General features: G+C 40.7%; 1 protein-coding gene across 2 annotated transcripts; it reads right to left on the bottom strand.

The window, feature by feature from the left end:
- Positions 1 to 1,236: 1,236 nt before the first annotated feature.
- Positions 1,237 to 22,206, bottom strand: dctn4 (dynactin 4). Of its 2 annotated transcripts, XM_036576902.1 has the most exons (14): positions 21,176 to 22,206; positions 17,670 to 17,740; positions 16,089 to 16,267; positions 15,018 to 15,061; positions 13,976 to 14,083; positions 12,056 to 12,076; positions 11,236 to 11,309; positions 9,288 to 9,400; positions 8,815 to 8,924; positions 8,621 to 8,694; positions 8,473 to 8,527; positions 6,501 to 6,608; positions 6,256 to 6,353; positions 1,237 to 4,346 (listed from the first exon to the last, which is right to left on the bottom strand). In XM_036576902.1, exons 1-14 carry the CDS (start codon positions 21,308 to 21,310, stop codon positions 4,133 to 4,135), a joined length of 1,404 nt encoding a protein of 467 aa, XP_036432795.1. In that variant the 5' UTR covers positions 21,311 to 22,206; the 3' UTR covers positions 1,237 to 4,132. The 2 variants fall into 2 exon arrangements, with proteins under 2 accessions (XP_036432795.1, XP_036432796.1); XM_036576903.1 differs by lacking the exon at positions 12,056 to 12,076.
- Between the last annotated feature and the right edge of the window lie 1,727 nt (positions 22,207 to 23,933).

Below are 23,933 nucleotides of genomic sequence, written 5' to 3'. Positions count from 1 at the left end.
CTAAAGCTTGTTCTCAGCTGCTGGGTCTGTAGTTTTCATTAGAAGAGCCTGTTCAGTTCATGCTGTGCAACAGCACCACCTATTGGCCATTTTTTAAAAAAATGTTGGAGATGAAAAATGCACACCGGAAAAAGAGACTGCTTTATAGTGACGGCTTCATTTTAAAGAGTGGGACACTAAATACATCCCAGAATATGTCCATTTCACACACCATTCCTAATAATAATAGTCACTGCACCCCAGAAGTAATTAGCTTCTTTAGTTTGACACTGAACTCATGAGGCTAATGTGGTTAACAAGTAATGGCTGATGAACAGCAGCTCTATGCTAATTGCCACATTACCCTCACAGCTCCAGTGCAAAAACTAACTATGTATGCAAGAACAGTGTTGGCTGATCCACTGTACTTGGGGGAACAACAAACAAGTGATATAATAGTGTCATTTGCCTTTAGGGCATTAAATAAGAATGAATCAGAATTTTCAAACATTATGCATGACTAAACTGATGAGATGCTAACAAAATCATGCAGAGTGGTTTGATGTGATGGTGAAAAAGGCAGAATTGTTCATAGGGGTGATAGAAATCAAGACATCTGAAGATTTTGATGCCTCTAAAAGTTCCTTTAAAGAAAGCTATAAAATGAAATGGTTACAAATATGCTGTCTAATGCCTGAGACACTGTTTAATGATCGTTTTGAGAGAAGGTTTTGTCCTAAAATGTATTTTTAAAAAGCCATTCATGGTGCAGAGGGCATTTTAAGGAAATCAAACTCCCCCTTTTAAAGATTTTCAACTATTTAAAAGCATATAAACACTCAGAAGACTCATGTAGGTTCACTGGATAGTAAATAAAATGGCTATTTTTGTGTTGTGGACATCATAATCCCTGGTTTCCCATCACCACCACTGTAAAGAAATCTGAGTCTCTACAATGAACCATTTCACACCAAACCACTCTGAATGACTCTGCTTACATCTCAATGACTGAATTAGACATTTCTGACAGGTATAATTCCCCTTTAAAACTGTACTTAGCTTTAAAGCTTTTCTATGCTAAAATGAGAGACAGAGGGTGAACCACTGCTACTCAGGACTGCACTAGTACATTCTGTCCTGATTGTGGTCGTATTAAAAGCTAAAGCCTGCATTATTACTGAAGAATAATAAAAAACATGGCACTGTTTTTTCTCAAAAGTTATTCCGAAACCTCAAATACGACGAATATAACAAACGTTCACAGTGGCGGCTGTTTTAATCTCAGTTTTTATTAGTGAACCACATTTCAAGGCTCTCTTGAACTACAGAGTTGAGAATCGTCACACAAAGAAACATCAGAAAGACTCCTAAAGTGTTCCAGTCTTCAGATTGGAGCAGAGAATTAATACACCGAGCTTCAGCAGTGGTCTTCGTCGTCTACACTTTAACACAGAATTAATACGTTTCACCATTTACAACCGATGCGCATTAGTATTCTGCGGAGCGCTCCACTGAAAAAGCGACAAAACACCTTACAGTACATCAGTCAGCGCGCGCCTGTGAAGGAGGAGAGCAACAACAGCAGAAAAAGAGGATCTATAGGTGTTCCTGTGCACTCGCTGAAGAGGTTCTGGTTCTGTACAGAGTGATGCGGGGGGCTCAGCCTGGTGTGGAGGGGGTTAATTAGTGAGGGGAAGCTAACGACAGCATGCAGGTAAATACTTCACTACAGAAATTTCTGTGAGTAGTGTAGTGGAAAAGCGCCAGTGGACCTGGATTACTGAGGAAATTCAGCATTTGCAGAATTATACCATTCTTAAAGTATGAGACTGAACTGATTTTCATCTTCCCATCACTAATCGTTCCTGTTTGTGTGCTCATCTCACTCTTTCAGCCTGCTAGCAGCCCCAGGCTGAGCTGTATGTGTATATCTATAGGTGTGTGGTTGGATATATGTGTTTATACTGTATATACATTAGAATTCAAAAGTTTGGAACCACCAGTGGTAGACACTGGGACCACAACAGCCCACATTTTGTCCACTATAAATGCAGAGCCTGTGGCCCAAGGGGAGACCCGCCTTGGAGATGTTTGTAAATACATTTCCCCGTTTTAACAAACCTGTTTGGTCAGAACTAATCGGACAAATCAGATTTTGTTGGAATATGTTAGCTAAAACCACTACTAATATAGTGGTGGTGTGATGTCATGTTCCTTTGGCTAAGGCTGGCTAATACATACAGTACATACATACAGTAAGGTGTTAAATAAGCTGGCAACACACTGAGAGGCTCTCACTGCAGTAGCTAAACAGCATCTAACGAATTAACCTGAAGTGGTGGACCAGCTCAGCAAGGGGGGCCACCACTGCAGTCACCACAACAGCGATGTTGTCATTAATGTAGTTTTCATGCTTGTTAATCGCAAATATAATAATCCATATAATATATTTGCATTATTCTAAATTCTTAATATTGGCCACAAGATTAACTGGCTTGGTGGCCCGAGTGGCCAATGCAAGTTTTATACAGGTGTCTACCCCTGAAATCACCTGCCATAATTAGTTGTGCTACTTTATATAAAGACTTAAGCGATGTGGATTTGAATATTACACATTGTTCATCAAAATATTCAAAGAATTCTGTAAACATGAAGTGAATAAAAGGATAATATACAGTAATTATCTACTTACACTAATGTTTAAAGTTTACTGTGATCTCCACTTTGAATTATGATGAATATTCATTTTGAAATAACTTAAGTCTCACAGCTGTACAGCTTCCTCAATCATTTTACAATCAGCAGCAGCTCTACTATCCTCACAGGACGAGCATATCAGAATCATTTTCTACACCTGTATGAATCCAAATTACATTTGAACCTTTATATTATCAAAGACACTGATTCCAAACTTCTGAACAGCAGTTCCAAACTTCTGAATGCTAATGTATGTAATTATGTGTATGTGACTAAATGTATGTGTTCAGCCTATCAGCAGCTCCAGCCTCTGTGTATTCATGTTAATGCACTAGCAGTCAGATCTCAGTCTGATCTCAGTCTGAACATGTGTGGCTAAGAGCATATCAGTTCAGGCCAACACTGACCCAAAGCTGAGCTTAGTCTTGCGGGGCTAGATGTTATTTCGTAACAAGAACGTCTGGGGATAACAATGAGCGTGTTTACATGCACTCAATAATCTGATCATAATCAGATTTCTGCAGTTATCTGATTATTCAAATGGTCATGTAAACACCTTATTCCAGTCTAGAAATCCAATGAAGAAATCTGATAAAGAAAGCCGGATTTTAGCTCAGAAATCAGATTTCCCTGTGCATGTGAACTCTTACTCTGATTTCTTTTGCATTTCTCAGTCTGCGCATGAGCGAAAACAGACAGCGGTCCCAGCAGCGTCGCTACGAGACCCTGAAACCAGATGATGTCTGTTCATATTCTCAGGTAAAGTGAGCATGAAGTTTGAGTTTTACATCATGTTTACGTCACGTCTTCTTCTGTGAGTTTACTGGCTGGTTGCAAAGCAGAAATCTGATTACTGCCTGACTTATGTAGACCTGGAGTTTCCCCGTTACCTGATTACTCAAGTGCATGTAAACGTGTTGATCGGATTACTGACAAAATCTGATTTTCTGCAGTTATCAGATTATTAAGTGCATGTAAAAGCACTTAATGAAGAATTCTTGGCTAAATGTAAATGGGAATGTAGACTTATTAGTGTGGGACCAAACTAAGCATGAATCCAATCCAAAGCCACAGATAAAAAACAGGCTGTTTGCCTATTAATGTAATGTAAGTTAGCATGGCTGTCCCATAAAACTCCAAATGAGCATGCAGATGTGTATCATGTAAGCAGAGAGCACTTCACAAAATAAACGTAACCTCTCGCCAGGAAAAAACAGTTCTGTTAGCTAACGACAGCGATTCCTTAGCTAGCTTGCTTTGTGTTATCGATTACACTCTGCACATTAAAAGAGCACAAACTAGAGGATTCTGGAGGCGGATTTTAGAGGAGTGTATCCTTGTTTGCAGCGGATTTCGCCGCAATCCAGCAGCGAGAGTTTAGCATGTTGTCCCCAGACGTGTATTCTCATTACGAGACCACGGCTCCGCGAGTCTAAGGTAAGCTCTGTGTGTGGATTCAGGCCACCAGCGGCCCCAGGCTGAGCTCCACATGGTGTGTGAGCCAGATGACCTCACTGGGTGTTTCTCCGTCCTCGCTGGGCCGGATGGGGGCGGCTAGGTTGCGGAAATCGTGACGCATTTTAAAGGCCACAGTGACATCACCCTCCTCCTGCTGTGGAATCACTTTGATGAAGAAGCCGATCTTATTGGACTTCCTGAAGGCCACCACACTGCAGGGGGAGTGAATTATACCACAGATGAGACGTTTGAAAGAACAGTAACAGTGAAATGCAACAATATAAGAGACTGTTATCAACAAAGAGTGTGAACAGGAATAAGAGAGCAGCACTGCAAACCAACAGAATATTCCAAAACAAACCTTTTTGGCTCAAACAGGTCAATAAACATGCGTTCTGTAGGTTGTTAGTTTTAACACATTCAGGTATTACATTAGCCATTGGGTACAGAGTAGCCAGATACAGGCTTACTTGATCACATAGACCAAAGTAGGCATGTGCTCTGTGAATATACTATAATTTCTCAATCACTTTACTTCCTACCCTCATTCCACACTGGCCACCACTGAGCACAGTCAAAATCCACCACCACACAGGCCAGTATGTCTATCAGTCTCTGAGGCTTTGTTCACACAGCAGGTAAAAGTGGCCCAAATCTGATCTTTTTCTTCATATGTGACACAGATGTGTGTCTGTCTGTCAGTGCGAACAGCAAAAAACATAGTGAATCTGACATTTCCAATTCAGATTTGGGACTCTTCCAAATGTGGTAATGAAATCTGATCTGTATCCAATCTGCGGCAATGCGACTCAGTCTAAACAGCCAGATCGGAATTCATGCAACGTTTTTTTACGTCAATCCAACTCCACATCTGTCATAATTTCGCGCTGCTGAGACTCATAAGGCTGATGTTTCTGTACCAAAAAATTAAGAGATTTCAAAAGAAATGGCAAAAGTTTAAAGAATCCAAGGACGCAAACTGAAGACGTGACCGTCGCCGAATAATGTGCCTTTTTATGGCGAGCTGGAACACATTCAGAGTGATGAGCCCAGCTGTCAATCAATGGAGCTTCATGATGGCTCCTGTGATGCTGGCGAAGATATAAGTGAATCTTCAGGGAGTGACTGGCATGGCTGTTTACCTCTGGATGAGCCACGTGAAGCATTGTTGCGTTGATCTGTTCAGACTGATGTCACATAAAGGTTACATTTAAAAGATAATGTGAACAGCCGAAAATCAGATATGGTGAGAAAATCAGATTTCGGCCACTTTTACCTGCTGTGTGAATGGAGCGTGACTGACACCTAGTGGCTGAAGTCAGTGAAGACATCTTCTTAAGGGTGGTATTTACTGCAACTAACAATCTCTTAACTATTCAATTAATCAATTAAATCTGTTACGCCTTGATCCAAAACTCCCCCATTCCTATCGCCCCTACACTTCTGTAGTGTACTGAAATATGTGGGAACAGCTTTGTGGATACTACAGAGCATTAGGGGTGTAACAATACACTCCCATCCCATGATTCTCAGCCCATGATTCGACTTGATTCGATGATATAAAATTTAAAAGAAGAAAATTAACAATTCTAATCATGTTGTAGTAGAAATTAACAGCATTAAAGCAGCAGAAATGCTGGAGTGTGTCACTGATTGATGCTCATCATTAAAAAAAGGTGTTCAAACACCACATTTGGCATAATTAATATGTCGATGCTCCATGATGCACAAGTGTCACTTCTCCACAGTGCACACTGTCACAGTTTTGCACTGCCTCACGATGCACTGTTACACCACTATAGTATGACATAATCATCATTTTGACACCACTGTAGCACAATCACGTAAGGCATGAATATGCAGTTCCGGAAATCCATTTAACTTTAAATAAAGCTATTTATAGAGCATCTAAATGGCATTGCCATTTTACATATTACATTTTCATTTTTTATTTTGATCCTGATATGCTTCCATACTATAGAGCACTACAGAGTGCTTCTTTTTTCAAAAGGCAACATGTTGACAATAAAACAATGTGTTGACATTCTATTATGATTAACAACTATCCACTCTGTCAACTAATCAATAATTTACTATTAGAGTCTGAGTGCTGTATCTTACTCTGGGTCATCCTGGAAGTCCTGAGGTTCAGCCAACTCGTCATATTCTGCTGCTGCGTCCTTCCCTGCCAGAACCAGCTCCTTCGCTGGCACCATCACCTGCACACACACGCAATTATTTTAATGAGCTACTGCACAGCAATCATGGTAACAAGAGTGATGTAATGACAATTTAGGTTACAGAGTGCGTTTTAAAAACGGATAACATGTCAGCCGGGCCAGACAGCATGTTTTCTGAGAGCGCACCTTGGCCGTGCTGTTGATGTCGTCAGGATCCCCCTCCTCACAGGTGAACAGGCCGACGTGGGTGATGCTCTCCACTGGGTTGGTAAGCGTCAGCAGCACTTGAGACTCCTGCCACGTATGTTATATTACTATTCAGTTTTAACTCAGTGATAAAAGTAGAAAAATTCTACAGGTTTTAAACTTTAATAAATACCACAATACGCTAAAAAGAACTGATATTATGATTTAATACTGATGAAAAGTTTCATTTTTCATCAATGCATTTGTCTACATTCTGTCTACATCTGACAAATAAACTGACCAGAGAGCTGATAGTCAATGACCAGTGAAATAGCACCAGTTACCATACTTGACACTAAAAAGTGGTTCTCAGAGAGAAAAAAAACCTATGGATGCAAACATTACATACATTCTGTATGGAAGCTCTAACAGCTCTTCATGAACATCAGTGACCCCCCAAGATTAATTTCAGGCTACATGGAAGGCACTTTGAAGCTACTGACTTGCAACTTGCAACGGAGAATTGCAAGTGTAATTGTGAATGACTGATTAATTTACATAGCAGGCCTGTACTTACATTTGAGATGGTGACTTATGTCATGTAAATAACTGTGATTGACAGTTTGTCTTCTCTTGTTTATCATATGCAACTATTAAAATATGAGCCTAAAGTGGTCAAATTAAGTGATTAACTATCTTGCTTATTAGCAATGTTTACGCAGGAGCCAACACTGTTTGGACTGTTGAAATGATACACTACATTGTCGTCTATAATTACACAGAATCATGTACATTTAAGCAAAGTTCCATTTTTTCTCAAGAGTGAAAATATAAGCAAATAGACACTCAATCTGCTAAAAACAATAAAATCAGATATACGGTTGACATAAAAATGACTCAGAACTGCCCTTAGAGTTAGAATGTTTGTGTTTTCATGAGTCCCATGATGCAACTCAATGAAAGTATTTACTACTTTCCTTTATTTACATTTATTTGCCTCAGCCCAACAAACCCAACTCACATTTTGACTGTTGCAGCACAAAACAACTGTGAAATCTAACAACTGGAAAACACCGCACTCAGCTTGAATAACTGCAATACTCTCAAGTAACTGCAGTCATTTAAAATAACTGCAATTAGGTGATTATGTAATAATTGTGACCAGCCTATTATACAGTCAGTTTATAAGTATTCACACTGTGCTAATCGTTCTATAAAGCAACATTAAATACTGTTTAGAGTGGCATGTGTATGAGAAATCCAACAGATCTGCCTGCGATTATTAAGGCTTAAGGGATGCTAAAGAAAGTTGATCACCAAAACATGCAGGAAGGGGAGCTCTGTCCTGTTTTTTTTTCGTCTATAAAACAGGAAAGATTTAAAACTTAGAATTTGAATCTCTTATTTCTTACCCCCAATTTAGGGGCACGACAGCATATTTTGATAAAACCAATTCAAACAAATATTTCAGTTTGCAGAATAGGACGTTTGCTTTTATAACAACTGAATGTAAACCTATTTTGATTAAATACTAGAAGACAAGAACTAGGCAGACACTGATCCTCTGGCAGAAGCCAGCTCGCTTCTGCCACACAATGCTTCATCAATTATCGAAGCTGCATTGGACTTGGGGTCTGAATTTAGTGCATATTTGTTTGGTAATAACTTGAGTTTTATTTTCCCCCAAATAATATGTGCACACCACATTTATTCAAAAAACGAGTGCTAGGTAGCAAACTCTACATCTAGTACCTCAACCATTAATACATCCTGTACCTCATCCATTCCAGACAGACTGTAGATTTAATTACTGACAGGAGAAACACTGATTTTTGAAAATAAAGACTCTGAAGAGGATGGCACAGTAAGAACCTATTGTGACCGACAGGCCGAAAAGGAAGCTTTTTATTCGAGCTCTGAGCATGAAATCAAGGCCAGAACTGTTCACGTCAAGAGCAGGACGCACACTTGCCTTCATGTGACGCAGGTTTGGAATGGACATGATTCTCACTTCAGGGATGTAGCTCCTGCAAACCAAACGTCACAACCATTATATGAGAAATTTACATACACAAACAAGCAGCACTATATAAGGAGGATGATGATGATGATATACTCACACAGCCACCAGCTGGATTTTGAACTTGATTGAGGTTGGGTTGAACTCTGGCTTGCTCAGATTGTGCTCACATTTCTGACAAAAAGGAAGTGCAGGTGTTTTATGGGTGATAAGGGTGTTGTGGTGCTCGCATGTATTTATTCAAGTACAAATGTAGCTGTGTTTGCTCTTGCATAGATGAGTATGTGTACATACCCTGCAGCGCAGAGAGCGCTTCATCAGCAGATGCTTGTGTTTGGGATGCAGCTGAGAGGCTCCCGCTGGCTGGAAATCTGGCTGAAGCAGCCTCTGGCGAAGAGTCGTCACTGCATAAACACAATTGAACAACAGATTTTATACAAGAAAAGTGAATTAAACTTTTTTTTTTATCCTCTCCTGCAGTAGAGGGCTAACATCAATGTTTGGTCTTAATTTCATCTGAATAGCTGCAATGGAAATGTTTAATAAAAAAATACTGTTGCCATGTTAAATACTTATTCACCAACTGTAAAGTGCACAGACTATGTGATAAATTGTATGAAGCAGTAAAAGCTGCTGTCACGACAAACATGCATCACCATAAGGCAGTTTAGAGGAATTAAAATACATATTTAATTGTCTCTGGAAAAGAACACAGAGGCTAAATCCACAGAGTTATCCAGAACAGGCTGAACGCGAATGAGACTGACCTTCAGGCAGGTTAATGGGCCTTGTATAGCAGTCTTCAGGCAGAGGCTCCACCTCGTCCAGAGCCTGAGCAGGTTCAATACTGACCTCCTTCTGCTCCTCTCCCTCCTTCAGACTGCAACACACACACATATACAGCTGGTGTTAGCACACAACACTTTAAACTACGGTTACGAAACAACAACCCTGTTAAAGTCGCAGCAACAGAGCAGAAGCTTGTGGCACTTAATGCCATGATAAAAAACACAGTGAGTTCTAAGACGTTGTTACAAGAATAAATTGTTACTAGAGGAGTCACATGATTAAACTTGACTTGCTTTGGGGAAGAAAAAGAAATATAAAGATTAAATGTATCTTTTCAATGGATCTGCATTGACTGGTTGGCAATTCGCATGATCATAATCGATATTTTAAATTCTCCTACTGGCCCCTTATGGTAAATAAAACAGTGTAAAGCATAGATACACATAAATACATCTAGCTATATCATATACTACCAAGAGGTAAGTGTTACCCATAGACTTACAATGATTTTTGCCTGTCTTCTTCTTTAAGATATGCAAGAGAATACGGTTTTCTTTTTACTTAGTGTTTTTTTTTATTATTATTTCTGCAAAGCACAACGTCTGACAGTTCATAACATGATGCATTTTTGAGAGGTTTCCACTAATGTCTCTATAAGAATCACTCTACAATCACAGCATCAAGCTAACTGAGGTTTACACTCACTTCATACTGGACTTAATACCACTTACAGCAGTTCTACATACAGGAGGACATTCAAACTAGTAAGACACACAAGTAACACATTCTTTACTTTGTTTTGCAGTTTTTAGTGAATTTGTCAAAAAATACTTAAAACTTAAACAGGGTTGCCAACTTGAGGTGAGGTGACTGGAGTGAAATTTTCAATTTTGCGTGAACAAATGCATTTCCACTGTTTTACTGCTTAAAACACTAATCTGAACCACAGCCCAGTCGTTAGCATGTAGACCCGTGGTTCTCAAACCAGTCCTCAGGGACCCCCAAGCAGTCCATATTTTTGCTCTAGTGCAGCTTCAGATACCCGAACAAAGCCATTAGGAACACTAAATACCTGGTGCAAACTGGGTTACAGCACAGTGTATTTTGATGCAGTCATTTTCTAACTGTTTCTACTGGCTAATTTCTAGGTTTTCCAATCCTATCAGCGGTTCATAACTTTAACCCTTGTGTGGTGTTCAGGTCTGTGGGACCCATTTTCAGTGTTTACCAAAAGAAAAAAATGATGTGATTTATTATTATTTCTCAGATTTCTTGGTCTTTGTTCATTTTCTGTGAAGAACATATAAAATAACCCATTTTCGGTGTCTTCACTCTGTTCACCCCCCACACATTTATATCACACATGTGGTGTTGGGTGAACCTGCGGGGAGTAAAAGTGTGGAGGTGCTGTGTCCTTTACTCTGTTCTCCTCCTACATGGCCTCCTGTTAGTGTGTGTGTGTGTGTGTGTGTGTGTCTGCGTGTGTCTGTGTTTGTACATGTGTGTGTCTGTGTGTGTCTCTATGTATGTATTTGTGTGTGTGTGTGTGTGTGTGTGTGTGTGTGTGTGTGAGGGTGGACAACATGGACAGGCTGCTTACTGGCTACAGCTGCTAAAGGAGAACCCTACGCTGGACACTTGTGATATTTTTAAACATCTGGTATTTTTACATAAATTGTTATGGCTGTATTGGTTTATCAACAGTACCTACCCTTCCGCTATCAGACTTCTGAATTCCACTCCACAGTCTTAACCTTTTTTATTTAGGTCAATAAGTGCATTTACATGCACTCAATAATCTGATGTGCAAAAAATACAATTTTACAGCACAGAAAGGGAAAACCAGTGTTGTGGTCAGAGGACTTCACTTCGCTGTGAATTTTGTAATGCATAGTGTTTTTTAATGAAGTGTTTCTAAATACTCACGAGAGGCCATAGAGGGCGCTGATCGGGGCTCCAGATCTCTGCCTCTGCAGCCGGGTACCCAGGCCGTACTTCTCCTTTTACAAAGAAACACAAGTCATGTCAGGCCAAACTAATAAATCGAAGCTCCACCTCCACTTCACAAAACAGAGTTAATACAGGACCAGTACAAACAGAGAGGCTAACAACACGTAATGCCTAACATTTACAAATTAAAATGGAGCCATGTAGTGTTTGTCGGTGGTCACTTGCTTCCATTTGTTCTTAATAATAATAATAATAATAATAATAATAAAAATTTATAATTAATTGTTCTTAGGTAAAGTGGCCTGGTCTTAGTTTGCATCAAAACAGTGTGGTTAAAGGAAACTGTAGTCAAACATGCTAATGTTGCTTGTTGAAAAACAACAAAAATGAAAAACAGTGATTTGCTTTCATTCATTGTTAACAACACCAGCAGTTCTGACTACTTGGTTGTATTCATATTTAGCATTGTTAGCATGTTTGTTCAAACCATCCCTTTAAACAGATACAATCAGCAAATCTACATTTGCTGCAAAGCCATAAAAGGACAACAAATGGTAACCTTTAAGCTTCTACTGTCTTGTCATACAAAGAGTTCTTTTCACAGCTCTCTCTAAAACCCTTAAACTCAAAGGAAGCAAGTATGCAGCGAGTTCATATTCGCAGTGTGGAGCCTCGTGATCGGCACATTAGGCATGACGAACTGGAGAGAGAAGGACAGGAAGACAGAAATATCACTTTTCCAACTCCAAAAGACACTCAGTCGACAATACGGCTGTTGTGAAGAAGTACCACTCACCACCACGTGAATAGTGTGTTGCTGGGGAAGGGGAGAGGTGCAAACCAAAATTTCAGCGTGCACAAGCAAAGAAAAATGAGAGAAAGAGAAAGAACCAGGTGAAACTTAAGCATCAAAGCAGACATTCAAGTGGCAGTTTAAAAAACACAGCAACACAGGAGATGCTCCAGTGACTGAGACAAGCTGTGGCTCAAGTGCGATCAGTAAAAAATAAGCGCGTCGTTCATTACAGGGTTAGAAATTAACCTGAAGAGGGCGATACATGCCGTATTACAGACTTAGACAGATACTTAGAAGACAAATGTTAGTTTACATTGTTAATTTCAGACCCTGCTGTAATAATAATAATAATAATAATAATAATAAAAGCAACAACAGCAACAATCAACAACAATTTGTGAACTGTGTGAGTTCTGGAACATCTGTTTTAACATGCACATCAGTGTCTTTCCTAAAATATTGTAAAAAAGTTATAAAGTTGTAAAATAAAAGGTAGCAATGACACTAGAACAGCAAGGCTGAGTCTTTTCAGAGGTTTAAACTCAACGCTGAACTAACTCTCATAGACGTAAAGCTGTGGGCGTTTATGTATATGTCTGTATGTGTAAGGTCTGTATGATTATTCATATTTTTTACCATCACAAAATGAGCATATCAGTAAGAGCTGCGATAAGAGAATGAATTAAATCACATCACCTGCTCTCAGTGCTTGAAAGAGATGCAGTTATAATGTCAGGAACGCTGCATTTGGAAACATTACATTTTGTAGCCTACAGTCATATGTAAAAGTTTGGGCACCCTTGGGCAAATGACAGGTTGTGTTGCTTTTCTAGGTGAAGTTAACACGCCCTCTACAGCCCATGTGTCAAAAACAAGGCCAGCGGGCCAGATCAGGCCCGTGGCGCAGTCCTATCCAGCCCTAAACATTAATTTAATTTTCTATTAAAATTAGCCCATTTAACAATTAGCTGCACTACAATCCCCAGCATGCATTGCAACGTAATTTGCACGGACACCCCCCTCCCTCAACAACACTCTATGGGACAGCAGTTTTCTACCCAATTCCACACATCGTATCACCAAACACACCACTATGAACACTCAGCAGCTCAGAAACTGATCCCAAGAATGAATTAACTAGAAGCAGAAAAGATGTCAGGTGTCTAAATCAAGCACACAGGTAGGTTTAACAGACCTACATCCAGGGGACGTTCAAAGAGACCTAACAGTCATTTGTATCCAATGTAGCCTAAAGATATCAAGTATTCACATGTAATATTTGAAGGTTCACTACAAGTGACTATATTTTGCTGTTGACGTTCTGGAGTATTCAAATTTAAATGCACACTTCTGTACATTTTAATGCACAACTATTATTTATTTGCTGAATTTAACATATTGGGGGAAAAAATAATCACATAAAATGTAGCCGGTGCAAAAGTTATGGCACATTCAATTTTTTCCGAAATGTTAAACTCAGCAGATAAAACAGAAATTGTGCACTGAAATTTACAGAAAATTACGTTTTTGAGTGTGTTCTCTGTAGAGGATGTGCTAACTTATTCTCACTTTGAAAATCAACAAAAAAAGCCATCTGACCAGGGTGCCCAAACTTTTGCACATAACTGTATACAGACAGGTTGTTCAGGGAATGCTGTCTGTTCTTCTAACAGCCTTACAACACACAAAAAAGTGCTTGCAATGGTGACACAAGTAGCTGATTTTTATTCTGCACTTTCCATAAGAGTGAATGGAGCTTTAGTAGGTTTGTATATTTGGGTTAAATGGAGGTTTGATTTCTGTTCAATTACAAAGAAGCAACAGACGGTAAAGTTGCTGCAAACCCAGTCAGAGACACTATTTTATATGTGTGTGTGTGTGTGTGTGTGTGTGTGTGTGTGTGTGTGTGTGTGTGTGTACCGAGAAGGCTTGAGGCATGAAAGGACGTCTTCGGGCCAGTTTCTTCCTGTCCCTCTCCAGCTTCTCTCTCTGAGCCAGTTGCTGATAATACTCAATCAGCTTATTGATCTGAGGAGCGAACAAACACAGCGAAAGTCAGTTTAGAAATGCATAACTAGTCACAACTCTCAAATGAGCCGCAGCAGAAAAACAGTTCACTGGCTGTGTTTACATGCAAAGATTTCTATCTAATTAAATACATTCTGATCATAGATGAAGACTGAGGTGTTTATCTGCTCACTCTACTCAACAATCTGATCCGTTTACATGCTCACTACAAGTAATCAGATCCAAAATGACACTTATGTGTGAAGTACCACTTAGTGTAGACGTTACCATGACAACGAGCATCACGTCCAGTCAGAGTGAGATGAGCAGCAGTGAGCAGTGTTTGTGTTTTACTTTAAAATGATGTCAGACTCAGGAAAACGTCCTTCACATGTCCTTATTAAAGAAGGCCGAGAGGAAGACGTCGTGTTCTGAGACACATAGGCTGGACGACCGTCCCACTGCCGTCTTTTAACCTCTTAACCTCCTTGGAACCAGCGGTGGTTCCAGAACACATTTCGTCATATTCTTCATAACTTTCATATTTCATAAGCTACATTCAAAAGGTGGGGGTCATATGAGAGCTTTAACTGTCTTCTTTCCAGTCAAATAGATGGGTGATGTAATTTTAAACCCTTATAATAAAAGAAGCTGAACTCACAATGGTTTTTGTCTACTGAAAGTCGACCCATTTTTCCACAAATCTGGGCTATGAACTATAAACAGATGGTGTCTCTTCAGTGATCTGCTGTGTAAAAATACAAAGCGCGTCTAAGATTTTTGGCTTTCAGCAGTAAACTGTAAGCATATAGCAATATGTGTATGATCATAAAACATAAATAAATTTCTGTTTCTGCTCCCGCTATGCTGAACATTATAAACTTTCACTGTGTCGCGACGCACATGCGCAGAACGTACTCCTATGGTTTCACCTCTGCTGTACGGTTGTACTCACCCTCTGAGCGTGGGGGTTCTCCGGCTCCTGCCACCCTCCACTGGCTATGATAGAGAACACAAAAACATGTTATTTCTGCCAATTTTAAACGCACGTGTGAAAAAAGCTCTAACATCTGAGGAGCAAGAGCTCTGAACGAATTGATACATGAACATATCTGCATACACTAACTGCACAATACAAGATCACATTACTTTGCATTAAAACAATTTCTCCCAATGGTGGTCCTGGAGGACCCCTGTTCTTCACAGTGCAGTGCTTACTTTGCCCCAATACACCCACTTCAACTCAGGATGGGCTTGTTAACAAGCTGATTAGTTTAATTATCAGGAAAAAAAAAAGCAACTATAGGAAGTCCTCCAGGACCAGGACCGGGAAGCACACTGCATTAAAATTAACTAACCATGAAAATATCTTAAGCTCTGTTCACACTACAAACCTCATTGCTCAAATCTGATTTTTTGCTCAAATCCGATCTCTCTGACTCGATGGTTCACACTCGTTTAGGTAAGTGATTCAAATCTGTCATTAATGTGAACAAACCGGCGTCCTGAAATGACCCTCATGATCACATCCTACTCAGTAACGTCACGTGAATGAATCACGTTCATCATCATCAAACAGACTAACGAGCAGAACGAGCTTCGCTGAGAAGATCATTAACTCTGATCAGCTCTCAGCTTCATTATTAGAGCGAGACGAAGGAGAAAAAGGTGAAATGTGTTTCTTTTCCACCGTTTAAAGGCTTTAACTTCTGTTCGGCGCTGCTGCCATGGTAACGCTGAATGATGGCGCACGCACAGTGGAAATAAGGCACATGAATTCTGATCTGAGCGTCACATTAAGGTCACATGGCCACGAATCGGATACGTATCCGATCTAGGACCACATATGAAAGTGGCTCAGGTCGGATTTGAAAAGGATCAGATTTGTGTGTCCACACAGCTCTGAAAACATCAGATCTGAGTCACATTAGGGCAAAAAATCAGATTTGTGCCACTTCAGCCTGGTAATGTGAACGTTGCCTTAGAATACCTCACTCTGTTCTCCTAAAGAAGAGCGCTGACTTACCGACAGACTTGTCGGCCATGCCTACATCCCGCGAAGTCCAGCGGCAGAACCCACAGGCCAGGTAGTAGGCCTTCTTCATGGCAGTCTTGGTGGGGTCATCTGGCAGCGGGGCAGGGATGTTGGTGGCGCGTGTGGACAGGGTGTGCATGCAGCAAGGGCAGTCAAAGCAGTTAGCACACCTACGAACATGAGCACAACAAAGCTCGTGAGCAGTGGTCATTGGCTGGTTGCACCAGCTGTGCGCAAGTTCAACTGTAGACTAGTTGTAATGCAAGTGTTTACTAAGTTCAGGTTTATGCGTTACTGAGCTGCACCACAAACTAATTTTAACTGTTTTAACTCTGTGGAACCACCGGTGGTTCCAGAACGCACTTCGTCATATTCTTTTCTTCATAACTTTCATATTTCATAAGCTACATTCAAAAGGTGGGGGTCATATGAGAGCTGTAACTGTCTTCTTTCCAGTCAAATAGATGGGTGATGTAATTTTAAACCCTTATAATAAAAGAAGCTGAACTCAATTTTTTTTGTCTACTGAAAGTCGACACATTTTTCCACAAATCTCGGCTATAAACTATAAACAGATGGCGTCTCTTCAGTGATCTGCTCTGTAGAAATTATTTTATAAAATAATACAAAGCGCGTCTGAGATTTTTCGCTTTCAGCAGTAAATTGTAAGCATATAGCGATATGTGTGATCATAAAACACATGTTCTGTTAATCTGAGGGGAGCTTTTACACAAAAAAAAACAAAAAACAAAAAAATTTTACATTTATTTCATGTAGTTACTGAATAATTTGCCTTACGATTTGAGCATGTAAATTCAGTTGGGAAAAAAACGAAATAAGTTGAGCTTTGTAGTTACTAAATATTTACATCCCCCCTGACCAGGTGTGCATTTTGAGGAAACCATCAGAAACCACAGAGAAATCACTGAAAGACCTTATTTGGTTAACTAAGCTAAAACTCTAAACGCTACACACTGTGATTTCACTCACAGCTCTAATCATCGGCCTGGTTTAAACTCTGAACATGAAGCTACACACTCACAGCTCCAGCTCAGTGAGACTCAGCAGCTGCACAAAGGGCTAAACTGAGGCTGCTGTTGTGTCAGTCAGCCAGAAACTGTCGTTTATGACCTGCATATTTAGTTATTTAAGGAAAATTTTAAAGAATAAACAGACAGCGGCTGTAGATAAGTAGTTTTATTCAGTTTAACCTGTACACACTGTTCTCTTCTGTGCTGGATGTTTTTTCCACAGAAAGGTCAGAGCCAACTGCTGCTGTGTTTCAATGGCAGCAGGTTTACTGAACGTGTTTCGTCCTGTTACAGCGATGTATGCATTAGTTAGTTAAGACACGACTTACGGATTTGTGGTTCAACCAAATTCAGTAAAAGGATAGTTTGACACTAACTAGTGTAACTAAGGACTCAGTAAAGACTTTACGCTCAAACTTAACCATAAACTTACAACCTGGTGCAACACAGTCCTGATCTATTCTCATCTCACGATCTTTAAGAGGAAAGAAGTTCTTACGCTCCAAATTCAGTCTGAGGCAGATCAAACATGCAGCTTTACCTGTTCTTTTTGAGCTTTGCCTCAGCTGATGGCATGTTCTCCAGACAGCTGGGACAGTAGTGGGAATCGACCTGAACGAACACAATAACACGATAACAATTAGAGCACAGCTGGGCCTTCACCCTCGAAACATCGATATTCAACAAAGATCAGCAAAATACTGGATCGCTCAACCAGGTGGATCCAAATTCAATAAAGCATGAAGCTCTTCTGGTCAATCGCCTCAGAACCTCATTCATACTGCCTGCTGAACAGCTCACTGAGCTTCAGCATCTAAACTTCTCCTCCTCCTCCTCCTCCTCCTCCTCAACAAACAGGCAAAACTCCCCAATCCCATTTCACCCCTCGCCCCTGCCACTTAGCCCTTAGCCCTCTGTTTTGTGTGTTCATGCCTAGGGGGTAGGGTGTCCCGATTCTTGTTGAGATAGAGGGATAGGGCAAGGTGTTAGGGCTACACGGCCCTCCAAACAGATCTTTCAGAGACTCCAAACAGAGTGTTATGAGGAAAAAAACAGCAAGATGGCTGTACGAGCGACCAAAGAAACCCACAAATATGAGAATTTTCTGTTTTGAAAAAATGACAATAACCATTATATTATCTTAGTTTAATACAGTTTCAATGTATTAGGACCCTTTTCTTCACAACAAGCATAAAAATTCGCTAGCAGTATGCTGATGTCTCTGTAGCTAGCTAGCTAAATTTCCCGTTCCACCTTAAATAGTCCAGCAGTTCTGACTCCTGAGGTGCCACAATGCAACTGCTGCTCCATTTAAGGTGGAACGGGAAAATTCGAATGAAGTTGGCGAATAGTCGACTTCAGCTCCATATCACTGGAGAATTATGGGTGGGTGATAATAAATAAATGTCCCCCTTTGAAGGCGTATGATGCCCTAGATGTAACTAAAGCCCAGCAGTGAGGAGCTGATTTTTACCCTCCTCTGCTGTCACTGCAGACTGGCAGGGTCGCCTACAGAGCAGCGCTAGTAGTTAATGAAGTAACGTTCTTTTAATTTGAGGGTCCCATTTCATAGAGGAAAATTTCAACCACTACCCCTCAGTTCAAAGGGGCATAGAAACACTGGAAAACAAGGGGTCGGGGGAAAAATAAGACATGGGATTGGGCCTAACTCTGAAGCACAATGAGATTTGGATAAATGAATGGAATCAGCAAAAAAAATTAAAATGTCTCCAGTCCCTAAATCAGGAGACCAAACTGGTGCATTATTTAAACATCAAACAAGTGCAGGAAAAAAAACCATTAACAAAATATAGGGCAACTGAGCACAGGCTGGAGGCGGATAGAGGAAGACATGAACCTGGCAGCCCAGAGAGGAGAGATCCTGCACACACTGCAGTCTAATACAGACAGAGGATGAAACACACTGTCTCCTCTGTTGCCTAAATGGCTGATCAATAAGAGAAACATTCTTTGAACAGTCTGCAAAAATAAACAATGAGCTCCCTTCACTGTCACTCTCACAAACTCTGGGCTGTGCTCGGAGACGAAGCTGAGACAGCGACACCAGCAGCCAAACACGTTTCAGCTCTGCATCATTTCAGGAATGATCTTTAGGAACCTCTTTACTGAACTCTACACTCTTAAAAACGGTTCTTCAAGGGTTCTTTAGTAAAGACTATGGTCCTATATAGAACCTTCAACACTCAAAGAACCATCTGCATGGTTAAATGATTCTCTTCATGGTAAAATGGTTCTTCAGACTGATGGAGCATGTGTTGTTTATGGTTCTATACAGCACCAAAAAGGGTTCTGCTACTGTTACAAGCTTGACATTGTCACAGCAGCAGAAGCCTTTTTGGTGCTATACAGAACAGAACCATATACAGCACATTCCCTATCAATCTGAAGAAAAACCATGCAAAACACCATTTACACATGCAAAGGGTTCTTTCAGTGTTCATGGTTATATAGAACCACTGTCTTTATTAAATATATATACACACATACACACCGATCAGGCATAACATTATGACCACCTCCTTGTTTCTACGCTCATTGTCCATTTTCTCAGCTCCACTTACTATATAGGTGCACTTTGTAGTTCTACAGTTACAGACTGTAGTCCATCTGTTTCACTGTATACTTTTTTTAGCCCCCTCAGCTCATTCTCAGCACTGCAGTAACACTGATGTGGTGATGGTGGTGTGTTAGTGTGTGTTGTGCTGGTCTGAGTGGATCAGACACAGTAGTGCTGCTGCAGTTTTTAAACACCTCAGTGTCACTGCTGGACTGAGATTAGTCCACCAACCAAAAATATCCAGCCAACAGCGTCCTGTGGGCAGCGTCCTGTGACCACTGATGAAGGACTAGAGGATGACAGACACAAACTGTGCAGCAGCAGATGAGCTATCGTCTCTGACTTTACATCTACAAGGTGGACCGACAAGGTAGGAGTGGACAGTGAGTGGACACAGTGTTTAAAAACTCCAGCAGCACTACTGTGTCTGATCCACTCATACCAGCACAACACACACTAACACACCACCACCACATCAGTGTTACTGCAGTGCTGAGAATGACCCACCACCCAAATAGTACCTGCTCTGTGAGGGTCCGTGGGGGTCCTGACCACTGAAGAACAGGGTAAAAGGGGGCTAACAAAGTATGCAGAGAAACAGATGGACTACAGTCTGTAACTGTAGAACTACAAAGTGCACCTATATAGTAAGTGGAGCTGATAAAATGGACAATGAGGTGGTCATAATGTTATCGGTGTATGTACGTGTGAGTGTGTAAATATACACACACACACATATATACACGGGTATTACTCCAGATAATCTACTTACATAGTGTATACAGTGCTTATATCGCGACATGACCTGTCTGTGTCTAATGTATGTGTGGGTCTATGCGTGTATTTATTGTTTTTATTCTGATTATGACCACTTTTAATATCAAGCACTTCTTTCATCGCTTTGCCAACAGTGGTTAATTGCAATTCATGACATTAAAGTGACAATAAAGCTATAAAAAACACATTTCAACCCTTTGTTGACATCTAACTGTGTAAACCAGCAGACAGACAGATCTGGGCTAACTGGGTGCGGTGATGCTGGTCCACATCACTAGCTAAGCTGCTAGCCAAGGAGCAAATTTCCCCTTAAAACGTAAGAAACAGACGTATATGCTTGTTTTAGGGTCAGTAATCCGACCCCCTCATAGTCCAACGACACGAAAAAGCCGCATTTCTCAACTCAGTGCTCGAACAACACGATTATAACGACTAAATTAGCAGGCTGGACTGGTAGCTAACCTAGCAGCCCGAACGAACACACAACGGCTCGAAGATGACAAGCGAGACTGGCCAATCAGATCGCGTATTCCGCACACACTGCATGATTGACAGGTAGAACAGCCAATCGAATGACAGGACAGTCCGATTATGGGCGGGCACATCTGGCTTTAGCGGCTGACCGGCCCAGCTCACGACAATCAGCAGGAAATCGGCCAAAAACAAACAAACTACGACAAAAATTCACTTACTTCGTGTGACACACATTCCAGAGAGCGCAATTCGCTGCAATACCGGCAGAAATAGAGCTGAGAAAGTGGAGCGCGGATCTTTTTCTCTCCGCGGACGAGATACAGCACTCTGTCGGGCTGCAGGAGGGACGCCATCTCTGAAGCCACGCCCCTCTCGCCACGCACAGATTACGTTATGTTGGGTGTGTCCCCAAAAAAAACCCTCGCTCCCTTCTTAGTGGACTACGCTCTAGGGAAGGAAGGTTTTTAGGCCATGAAGGGGACTAGGGGCGTTTCTCAAATCGACCATTGTGCCCTATGTAGTAAAATACTCTTACGATCACATCATTCTGATTACATCTCAAATCTACCCGTTGTGCCCTATGTAGTGAAATAGTATAGAAGTGAGGACCTGACCAGGACAACTGTCAAAATCAAATCGAGCTTCACTGGTCACAGATGCAGCCATACAAAGTATAACGTGCAGTGAAATGCTTATACGACTGTCTGTTGCCAGGAAAAGACAGAAAACACAACATAAAATAGAATTTAAACCAGCAAAGAAAAATGTAATATACAAGAAAAATAAAATATACAAGAATATGTGTAAGGTAGAGTGCAGATGTGTGCCTACGTGCAAATGATCAGGTTGTTGAATAAAAAAGGGTTAATAAATATCATAAATACTCATAAATTATGTGCATTGCGTATGTAGAGTGAATTGTAGTTCAGTTACGTGTGTGTGTGTGTGTGTGTGTGTGTGTATAAAGAGTCCTAATAATCAGAAACTACATAAAAATGTCTTTAATCTGATTTTAAAAGAAGTCAGTGTCTTTGGAGCCCTCACACAACCAGAAAGGGCATTCAAAACACTTTTAAAGTACCTTTAAGCACTTTTATTTAAGTACTTATTTTTAAAGTACAGTGGTGTCACTCACTGCTCTGCCAACCGCCCATGGTTCTTCAAGGGTTCCTTAGAAAAGGAAATGGTTCTATACAGCACCATGAACACTCAAAGAACCCTTTGCGTAATTAAAGAGTCCAGCAGCACTGCGGTGTCTGATCCACTCATACCAGCACAACACACACTAACACACCACCACCACATCAGTGTTACTGCAGTGCTGAGAATGATCCCACCACCCAAATAGTACCTGCTCTGTGAGGGTCCGTGGGGGTCCTGACCACTGAAGAACAGGGTAAAAGGGGGCTAACAAAGTATGCAGAGAAACAGATGGACTACAGTCTGTAACTGTAGAACTACAAAGTGCACCTATATAGTAAGTGGAGCTGATAAAATGGACAATGAGCGTAGAAACAAGGAGGTGGTCATAATGTTATGCCTGATCGGTGTGTATTATTATAGACTCATGAGAGGTTGTAGTTGCCAGTCTAACAATAACACATAATTAGTTCATTGATATTAATTTATATTCTTTTGTGTCTACATAGTAACAGTTTGTGCTCTAAAAGACAAACTCATGATTTGTGTCTCTTTTACGCATCTTCTCTTTTTCCTTTAAGCCAGTTGTTTGCAGGAACACCACATATGCGTAAAACACCCAGTTTGAATGGCAACTACAGCATCTCATGAGTCTATAATAATATAGAACTGGAGAGGCCTGAGAACAGACAGAACACTTCATCATTCATTTCAGTTAACTAGTCTATTTGTACACTGTTTAATTCAAAGGCTATTCATTGATCTAATGCTGGCAGTGGATGCGCAGTGGATTGTCCTATCTATTTGAGCCCCCTCGGGCCTTGTGGTCTGAGCCCCCCTGGCAGTCAGCAGCTCCTGGGCATCCCCCCGGCCCAGTCAGTAATCCACGCCTCAATCTAGGGAACAAAAGTGAATGACCTGATTAGGTCATGAAGGGGACTAGGGGTCTGCTTCATATCGTCATCACATGTACTGCTATTTAGGGAACTGAGGTAAGTGATCTGAGGGTATTTCATAAAGCTAGACTGTCAAGGCTGACCAACAGGCTGGACTTTTTGCTTTTTGAGTTATCCAAATGAGAAATACCCTCCCTGGGTCAGTTATAAAGCTGAGTAGTGGTTGTGTGTCTTGAATCATCCACTTGTGTCATATCTAGCATATTTCTAGCTTGTCTCATTGTAGAAATCAGCTTACTGACACTGTAAGCTCTCCAGAATGAAGGGGACGAACGTGTCATAACTAATGTCATGTCATAATTTGTACTGCAGCTAGTCAGTACTCCAACTGAAGCTTGAGATAGTTCACCAAAAGAGACACTACACACTCACACAAAAGTGACACAGCCATTCTACTGTTCTCCATTTATCAGTGGCTCAATACTGCCCCCTACTGCCTGCCAACCAAAAAAAAAGCATTCATGTCACTGTCAGTTCACAGAAAAGGAAGGGTGTTGGTCAGTGGTCACCAACTGTCAGCCCATCTATGTTCCTGGCAAGTTCAGCTCCAACCAACTTTAAAACTACAGAAAACATCTTATGCAACTGATAAAGACCATCTTAAAAATAAATAAATAAATAAATAACAATGTTTTGCGGTTTGTTTTTGTCCACTCTAATGGCCAGTTTCCTCTGGCTGTTAGTCACTCAATTACAGTTTCCTGAAGCTTTCAACAAAACGTTTAAAGGGCCTGTATCACGGAAAACTGAATCTACCTTACAGTTTTTGGAGAGTTTGTGATGAAAACCATCTATTTTACATACATCAGCCTACTCAGCCAATACACACTTAAAAAGATGGTTCTTTGATGGTTCTTCAGGAAAGAAAAAGGTATATCTA

Source organism: Colossoma macropomum, unplaced genomic scaffold, assembly GCF_904425465.1.
Source record: "Colossoma macropomum unplaced genomic scaffold, Colossoma_macropomum, whole genome shotgun sequence".
NCBI lineage: Eukaryota > Metazoa > Chordata > Actinopteri > Characiformes > Serrasalmidae > Colossoma > Colossoma macropomum.
Note: the sequence above shows the minus strand (reverse complement) of the source record. Positions and strands in the feature narration are given on the sequence as shown.

What these genes read in the sequence shown, in the direction of transcription:
- dctn4 (XM_036576902.1), bottom strand. Translation starts at nt 21,310, where the DNA reads ATGGCGTCCCTCCTGCAGCCCGACAGAGTGCTGTATCTCGTCCGCGGA. An exon ending in ACATCAACAGCACGGCCAAG is followed by an intron (nt 6,354 to 6,500) that starts GTGCGCTCTCAG and finishes GTGTGTGTGCAG; the next exon opens with GTGATGGTGCCAGCGAAGGA. An exon ending in GACTTCCAGGATGACCCAGA is followed by an intron (nt 4,347 to 6,255) that starts GTAAGATACAGC and finishes CTCCCCCTGCAG; the next exon opens with TGTGGTGGCCTTCAGGAAGT.